The sequence below is a fragment of the Daktulosphaira vitifoliae genome, unplaced genomic scaffold (genome assembly GCF_025091365.1).
Source record: "Daktulosphaira vitifoliae isolate Bord-2020 unplaced genomic scaffold, ASM2509136v1 Scaffold_1, whole genome shotgun sequence".
Classification (NCBI taxonomy): Eukaryota; Metazoa; Arthropoda; class Insecta; order Hemiptera; family Phylloxeridae; genus Daktulosphaira; species Daktulosphaira vitifoliae.
The window spans coordinates 2464445-2474164 of NW_026099572.1; the positions used below are offsets into that span (position 1 = coordinate 2464445).

Here is a 9720-nt window from a genome sequence, read left to right on the forward strand (position 1 = left end):
GCCAGTGAACGTGCCGCGATTTATGCGAAGATTATTATTAACTATGTTTGTCTTTTCGCTTTGTTTGTTTTTTTAAATAATCTGTTGTCTGTAAGTCGTGTCAAAGATTAGGGTTGACACATTGTCGTGTTAGTGCTTTAGCAGGCAACAGAAGCCTACATGTACTATCTAAGTGCCTGAATCGAAAACTATAATCAAAGAAATTGAAAATGAGACAAAGTAATAATAAGAGCTAACAAAACGTATGCATGCGAGACATACAAACGTTAATTGATTGTCTGTACTAGAGAACATAGTTTTTTCCGTTGTTGAAATAAACGTGGTATTCGGACTTCTATTGAGGCCAGCGAAGCTCAACTCTATTGATTTATAGATTGGACAATATATAAAGTGTCCACTACGCTACATTACGCACCTTAATTTTAATTATAATTGTAAAATATCTTACCTCAAGCAAAAGAAAATTGTTTAAGTTTCTTGGTATTGGATGGCATACATTATTAAAAACTTGAGTAATTGCTCCGGGTGTTGTAAAAAGCTATAAAAAAAATATAAACATATGCTTAAACTGAAAAAAAAAATCAGAAAATAAACAAATTTATCCTTAATATTTAACTGACACTAATATCATGTTGACTGAACTTAATTTTTTGTTAGAACAATATATAATTTATTAAGCAAAAAAATAATTTTTTTAAATTTCAATATATTTGATTAAAAAATAAAGAAAATTATTAGCTGAATTTTTTTTTCAGTGTAAATATAATAAACTCAGCACAGTGGGGTCGCGGTACAGTGTGGACGTGGCATAGTTCGGTCCAGTATAGATGATATCTGACAGTGATTATAATCACTATCATAAATACGCTTCTATGCATATCTGTAGAGAGACATTAAATTTAAGAAATTGGTTGATTATTCTAAAAGCAAAATGTACTCTTATTTTTATCATTTTTCCTAATAAATAGTTAATTTATAAGGCTAATTTATGAATAATTATCTTTAAAAGCAATTCAACGTAGTATGAAATTGATATTTAATTATTTAGTATTGTAATTTTTCCGGAGAATTTATAATAGTGTAATATTCTCTATTTATTCTCTTTAATATATTTTCAAAATATACATAACAAATATTTAAAAAACCCAGCACAGGGGGGTCACGGCACAGTGATGACGTGTATAGTTGGGACAAGTAAAACGATATCTGAGAATGATTATAATCTTATCACAAAAAACGTTTCGATGCAAATCTTTAGATAGTGTTCAATTTTAAAAAATTTTTGAATTATTCCAAAAGCAACATGATCTGCTATTTCCTTATTTATATCCTAATTAAGATAAGGTATATCGAATAAAAAAGGGATATAAATTTTATTTCTCATAAAAAAATTGTATTGATCTATACATTTTTCAATAAGTTATAGCATTATAAAGTTAAAAATATAAAATATAAAGTCGAGAATTTTCAGACAAAAATAGCATTCAGTATCTATTTTCACCGTAAAATCAAAATAAAGTCCGAAATTTTTTTTTCCTTAATAAAGTATATTACATTAGCTATAATTTAATTATATATAAAAGTGTCAGACTTTCCAGAACACGTTCAAAAGTTAAGCTGAAAAAGTTAATTTTTTTTGAAAAAGTTGTCATTTTGAATACTCTCCTGTGGGCAGGTAAAGGTCAAAATTATAAAAAAAATATTTGAAATGATAGTTAAATACCTCATGTATCAATAAAAAAAAATTATATCGAATTTGTCATTTTTAAAAAAGTTATGATAATTTTAATTAAAAAAAAATTGAAAAAATGTCGAAAATTTAAAGCGATTTTTAAATTTGTAATTTTTTTGGAGATTTCCAACATTTATAGGAAACGAGGGAAATATTTTCAATTTTTCTGAGCAATATTGAATATTGTTGAAAGAAATCGGTTCGGTAATAGCTGAAAAAAAGTGGTAACAGTTACAAAAAAAAAAACACATCATAGTAAAATTAATACCTTTTCAGCTTTGCATCGAAGCTAAAAATATAAATAAGTGGATAGTAGTTTATCTATTCTATAGGCTGGCAGCATTTGAATAAGAGAAGTACAGGTAATGCTGCCCATCGGTTAATACCGCCCACCTTGATATTTCGACATAAGCTAATTATAATTATTTAACTTGATATTGTAAAAATATAATTTATAATCCATTTTAAGATATTCTATATCATTGCTAATTTTTTTTCATTTTGTAACTGGCGTTAATGATCAAAATAATATTGGTGTTTTATCTTATAATTTATTAGGAAAATTAAAAATTTTTACCTAATATATGGCAATTATACTGATATTAATCAGTATTTTATAAAAAATTGAGGTACTTTTCTTAAAAGAATATCTTTATTTAACACCTCCTATCATTGATTAATGAATAATTAAAAATCTCATAAGAAATTTCAAATCCAAATATTACATTCACGGTTATATCTTGTTAAATCAGTTTTTAATTTAATAAAAAAGTAGAAAAAAGTAAACCAACGTACCAAATAAAAAGTTTTTAAACATAATTTAATGTTAACATCAATGAGTTTAAAAAAAATTGTATTCATCATCATTCTTATAGAAAGCGGTGCTATCCTTCTATGCTGGTAATTCCACCCAAAATTGTTTTTTAAAAAATAATGTGTTATTTTGCATTACTTCATTTTAAATTTTATAGATTTTATAGTCAATTGTTTTTATGTGGGTGGCATTACACGTATCTCCACTAAAATAAAAAATACAAATTATGATGATTAAAACAACCGACAGTTTCTAAAACTGGTTTACTAGTATTTGTTAATACTGAATTTCCAGGAAGAATTTTAGACATAAAAACCCTATTCTTTTAATCTGACTATAGTTTATTAAATACTATAAATATTAATATAATACAAAATATCATTATAGATATCAATTTTCAGAAATTCATTTATTAAACTTTATTTAATGATTAATAATATATTTATTTTGACTGACAACTACATGCATTGCAGCATGCTACAGCTACCTATAATAAAATATACAGGGTGGCCCACCACTCACTGACAACTTAAATAACTTTTGATCCAGTTAATATTTTTAGCTGATTTTTTTTTAAATAATAGTTATACGTTAGGTCTATAGCTATATCTCAATAATTAATTTTTTTACATTTTATTAAAAATATTAATTATTTTTAAATTTTAAATAAAATGTAAAAAAAAAATCTAAGATAGCTATTTTGTAGAGTAGAATTTAAGAAAAATTTTAGTAAAAAAATATCTTATTAATATTGAGTAGTAAATATTCTGTAGCGTTTTGAAGTTTGTGAAAATTTGAATTTTCATGTATTATTTTACGGTATTAAACATTGAAATACGTATTGAGAAAAGGACAGAAGAAAACGCTATCTTTTCAATATACTTTTGAATGAGAGTGATAAGTAATAATTGCCTTATCTAATTTCTTATCATGGTATTAATGCCAAGTTTGTAATGTATACACATTATCATCATATGTATACACAGTAATCATGAAAAGATAGCGTTTTCTTCTGTCCTTTTCTCAATACGTATTTCAATGTTTAATACCGTAAAATAATACATGAAAATTCAAATTTTCACAAACTTCAAAACGCTACAGAATATTTACTACTCAATATTAATAAGATATTTTTTTACTAAAATTTTTCTTAAATTCTACTCTACAAAATAGCTATCTTAGATTTTTTTTTTACATTTTATTTAAAATTTAAAAATAATTAATATTTTTAATAAAATATAAAAAAATTAATTATTGAGATATAGCTATAGACCTAACGTATAACTATTATTTAAAAAAAAAATCAGCTAAAAATATTAACTGGATCAAAAGTTATTTAAGTTGTCAGTGAGTGGTGGGCCATCCTGTATGTAGATTTTTTATTTTAAAGTAACTAGATAAGTTGCTCACTTATATGGTTAATTTTAACTACATAATTAGTGAATTAAAGCAGGTTTAGGATGATCATTAAAATGGATTATTTAAAAAAGAACTGTAAAAATACTTTTTAAAAGGCTTAGGGTTCTGTAATTTATTAAAGTTATATTTCTCAAGTATTTAATTTTCGTATACCGTAAAAACATATTATCTAAACAAATCACTTTTTGTCTCAAAAAAGGATTATCAATGAGGTTTTTAACGCCATTAATTAGTCTGCATGAGAATTAGTTATTTTGTTGAGTAAGGATAGTATAGAATATATTAAAAATTAAGCATGAGAAACCAAACCAAGGAAGCTTAACAAATTAAAACAAAAATATGAATAGAAATGATAAATGAAATTCATTTATTATGTTTATTTCATTAATAATTTATTTTTTTAACATTTTGTTATGTCCAGTTTTCAAAAACGCTGTAAATAATGTTGGTATTCCTTATTATATTAAAGTTAACAATAATCAATGTTTTATAAACACTTTTTGATTTATTGAATAATTATTAGTTTTTTACTGTTACTAAAATTAGTAGTAGTTATTTAAAAATCAATAAAAAAAAAAATTAAAATAACTAATAGATTACTAAAAAAAAGTAATTGATTATAATCAAGTATTTTATGAATCTCAATTGTATTTACTCAGTCAAAAAATATTGAATTTTAATTGAAACAATGATATGAAAAAAATACATCACAATGACTAAATTTTTCATAAGGAAAACCCGTATTATCTTATGAAAAGAGACATTAAGTTTTTCATGTTAGTCCCATTATAAAGATAAATTTGATTGAACCATTCCATCAGATTAGTAGAGCTTGTATTTACTACGTTAACCACATAAAAAGTGATTTTTTTAAACCTAGTATATTTTTATGTTAATACTTTAATTGGATTTCTTAAAAATTAACTAGTCAATTTTATAAATAACTAAATAGTCTTTATACGAATACTACATTAATCATAAATTAATACACAAGATGATTGTTTAAGTATGCCTCATACAATATGTTCAATATGGATTGTTCTAAAACAACTTTTGTACTAGTGTTTTTAAAGATATTAACATTTTTAAATGATGGAGGGGGTGAGGCGCAAATCAATTTAAAGTTCTAATCAATCATTCTGCGTCGCACTATTACTGTCTAGATATGAAAACAGTAATGTCTTCTAGATAATGATTCAAAAAATGTTATCAACCAGCATCTTTATAATTAATTCCAATATTGAAACTATTTCAATTTGTTTGATTCCATTTAAAAACTAAAGATTATAAGAAGAGGGCTAACCAAGATTTTTAATAGGCTATTTATATAATGTATTGAAATTTATATATTTTTAAAAAGAAAAATTGGTAAATTTTTTTTGTATTTTTGAACATTTTGTGATAGACATAGTTAATTAATCAATTTGTAAATAAAAATTCAAAATGTTGAAAAAATTTTATAATTTAAATAATGACTTGTTAAAAATTTAGTAACTATAATTTTATTTTGTTACAAGTTGTATGCTGTAGTATAACTGTGTATAGCTTGTATAACTGTGCCAGCGCTACTAAAAATGTATAAAGCTATGCAATTTTATTAAAAGGTGCACTCTACACCCAAGCACTGTTTTACATCTATTAAATTATTTGAATTATTTAAAGTATAGTTTGGTTTGGTTCGACCCAATCAAATTGCATATCCTCAAAAAAATACAACATTATAACCAAAAAAAATTTTTTTTTAGAAAAATAACAAATATTTTAATCTAGTTAGTAATATAAAGTATGACCGAATAAAGCCACTTCCGTAAAAATTTACTATGTTGTGAATTTTAGAGATAACGTTAGCTCCCATTCGGGAATTCTGAGGTAACTTGTATCTCGTTGGTCATCAAATACAAAATTAACCTTTCACAGGAATACCCTCCATAAAACCGCCCCTGCCATAAGATAATACTACACTACAAATAATAGTTTCACTAAAAAGCAATGACATATTACATAATTGTGTTATGTTCAAGCTATCCAGCTATCTCCAAAAGTCCAATACCTCCAAAGAGTACAATTTGTATTTTTATCATTATTAATAGCTATAATAATACTTCTGTATTGAAAGCTTTTTAAATAAAAAAAAAAAAATATCATTATTAATAATTTTTACTTTTTAGTATTACATAATGTAGTCTATAAATCACAATTAGTGAACATTAACTTAATTTATTAAAATAAATCCTTAAGATCCTTAATAAGTTTAATTAGTGTACCAGAAAAAAAGCTAACAAATTAAGTTAAATTATTAAACTTAACATGTAAATATTAATGTGTTAATGTCTAGCTTTGTATAATTTTAAAATATAATAATGTTAACTGACAAATAATACAAAATACCACTAACCAGTGAAACCATATAAGCATTAAAAGCAACTTGAATAATATTGTAGAGCAGCATTGGGTACTTTAAATTAATTGGATTTCGATTTTTCATTATTTCTGGGCCAACTTTCAACACAAATAGTAAATAAATAATTATAATTGAAAATACTGGTATTGATGAGCTCATGAACATCCAAGAATCGACTTCATCATCTGTAAACAAAATTCATTTTAATATATGTATTTAATGTTCGCACCTGTAATGTTATTACATTAAAATATTTTAATAATATCACACTAAAAATATATTGCAAAATCAAATAAAACAAGCAATGAGTTAATTGTTATGTATTGAGTACGGAAACTCTAAAATGGGGCTTCAAAAAATTTTAATGAACTTGGCAACTATAGAATCCCACCTGTTATCATCAAACAAATGTAACGATGATGCTGAGCACATCTTTGCATTAATTCATTTACAGGTGTGCTTTTATCGGACCAAGGGATGTTTTAAGTTATAATAAATGTTTTCTCATCAACCTATTTCTGATGAATTATTATTCTATATTGCTGTTTAACATATAGTCGAAAAAATCAAACAATTCAATCTTCACTTGCGATTTACCGTGTCCATAATGCGGTAAGTTTTAAGTGCTCTCTTCTTTCCCTATTAACATTATATTTCACTTTTTTTTTTAATGCGTATTCTAATTAATTTGAATTCATAATTACATTAATATTTAAATATTACTTTTTCTTTGTATTTTATCTCTATACAGTCCATTAAATTTATCCTATTTTACATTTTCAATCCGCATCCACGCAATGGTAATATACAATTAAACTACGCACATAACAGTTTTCAATAAGACAACACAAGCAAAAATTTTTGTTAAATATCAATGTTGAAAAAGAGTGAAGTATTGCATCAGGACTGACAATTATCCATTGACTATACCATACTGACACAATAATTTATATTGGCTAGGATTTTGTTTTAGTACTCATCCAGTATTTGCAGTCAGTACTTGAGTGTCATTGCCTGAAGAGTCATTACGCCATGACTCTATTATTATTCCAGATTTATGTAAGTATTCGTCCAATGCTGGTAGCCGATACTACAGCTGTTGTTAATATTTGANCTACTACAGCTGTTGTTAATATCTGATTGGGATAGAGGAAAAGGACAGTAGGTTATACATTTTGGACCTTCGAACCAGATAGTTAAAATAGTCATCATTTTGAAAAAAACACAAAAGCTGAAATCATAGAAAAGAACAAGCAACTTCTCATCACGCGCTTATAACGTGACTGCGTTTTGAAATCAATCAAGGAAATCCACACTATTGCAAAAAAGGTGAAGATTTACCACTACAGTTAGAGTTGGAAATACAATCACTAACTTGACTTATTTGCCAGATTATTAAGCATCAGATTGTAGCTTTAGTCGACCTTAATAAGGTAGAAGAATATTGTTTGACACGGCACCGCCCTACGCTCGAGACTGGCGATCACTCGTGTCTCTCTCGATATCAGCCGTCCAGCTATTAATATGACAATCGGTTGTCATCGGGTGTCTCCTCGCCCTTGACACCGTGACAAGGCCGCCGCCGAATATGGATTACTGATAATGCGTTCTGTTCCGTTTCCGACATACACCTTTACTGGTTGCTCCACTTGGTTCTTTAGCCTATACTGTTTTTTTGTTCGTGTTTCAAATTTTGTTTGTGTTTCAAATTTTGTTTATTTTATGTAATCTTGCCAACGATATGCATCCGTGCAACGATATAATTATGTTTATATTTACATATTATAATTATATAGAAGTATCACCCGTACGTCAGGGACACTCGAATACACGATAGTATATACAATACTTGTACGTGCTATTATTGCCATTATTATTATTATTATACCTATTAACTCATACCTGTGCATCGATATAATTGTGTTTGTATTTATACATTATATATTAATATACTCACCCCATACTAATTCATTTTGCAATAGACCATTTAATGTAGGTCTAATATCTCCTGTGAAATTCAATTTTAATCCTTCATCAACATTCATCATGTAAGAAGACATGTTTACCTAGTTTATAATTAAAAACATTGTCTAAATTCATTGATATTGAAATAAAAACGTATACTTAAATATAAAAATATTTATATAACTCTATATAAAAACAGAGAAAAGGAAATAACTAGGAGAAGTGCATAAGAATAACTAAGAATATAAGATAAGAATAAAATTAGGTTTGAGACATCTTGCATTTGGAACGTTGCAAAATTCTTCATATAATTCAGTGTTAAATTAAAAAGAAAAAATTTAATAAAATAACTTGAAAATATGTTTACAAGATATATGTTAACAAAAAACTAGCCAATGGTAATTAGATTCAAAATTTATTGGCTATGTCAAATCTTCGTGACTATAAGTAGCTCATAAGTTATTATAATAACCTGTAATTAATTAAAATAAAATATTTTTCATGTAATTAGTAATCAACCTTGAAAACTGAAACGAAAAATAGGTTTATAGGGTATATCCTGAAACAGTTTTAATTTTTGAGGACAAAATAGTTTAATTTTGTGGAAAAAGATTTTTTTAAATAATGCGATTTCAACGAAAAAAAATTTTATTCTAAATCAATAGGTTATGATTTTTCATTGCACTAAAAAAAAGTTATTTTTATGAGTAGTTTAATTTTTAATTTAAGAATTGTACCAGGATTAAAAAGTTTTAATGCATATTGTACTCATTATGTTTTTTATCAGAATATTAATCACAAAATCCAATCGTAGACATTAAGTTACTATTTAAGCTATTTTGTATCTTTTATTTAAACTTATTTATTTTTTTACATTTTTATCGTAATAGATCACTTAAATAAAAATTATAGTAATAATTTCTAATTAACTTTTGGGGTTTAAAAATATTTTACAATGGAAATATTCAGAACTTAATTAATTACAATGATTTACTTTATCAAAAATAACCAATAAAAAAAAAGTTATTAAAAAGATTTAATTATTTGAGCGTATTATAAAATTTGATTATAATTGTAAAAATCCATCGTTAAATTCAGGTGGAAATAAAAATCATTTTTTTTTTTAAATTTATGACTTGTATAGCAACACTTTACAAAAAAATTTGGAATATTATAGACTGATAGTAGCACACACAAATAGAGTTAAAAAATTAATAAATTACAAAGTAAAATTATTTACTTTTGTAGTTGAATCTATCTAAATCGACAATAAATACTTTATGAATATTAGAAATGAATGATTTTATTTGTTTGTATAGAAAAAGCTGATTAAGCTATGAAGAAATCGGTCCAGTGAGAACTGAGAAAAAGTAGTGACACAAAAAAAAA

General features: G+C 25.3%; 1 protein-coding gene and 1 long non-coding RNA gene across 5 annotated transcripts in view; both read right to left on the bottom strand.

Annotated features, from left to right (window-relative positions):
• Positions 1-9720, bottom strand: part of LOC126893823 (uncharacterized) — a 138307-nt gene that overhangs the window by 87720 nt on the left and 40867 nt on the right. The window lies entirely within an intron of this gene.
• LOC126893785 (elongation of very long chain fatty acids protein AAEL008004-like) overlaps positions 1-9720 on the bottom strand; it is a 30588-nt gene that overhangs the window by 17521 nt on the left and 3347 nt on the right. For 2 of the 4 annotated variants that reach the window (XM_050664288.1, XM_050664285.1), the window contains exons 2-4: positions 8324-8432; positions 6361-6551; positions 449-538 (exon numbers count right to left, since the gene is read on the bottom strand). In XM_050664288.1, the coding sequence (XP_050520245.1) occupies positions 449-538; positions 6361-6551; positions 8324-8426 (384 nt within the window). In that variant the 5' untranslated portion in view covers positions 8427-8432. The remainder of the gene's footprint in view (positions 1-448; positions 539-6360; positions 6552-8323; positions 8433-9720) is intronic. The other 2 variants (XM_050664287.1, XM_050664286.1) reach the window with 1 other exon arrangement.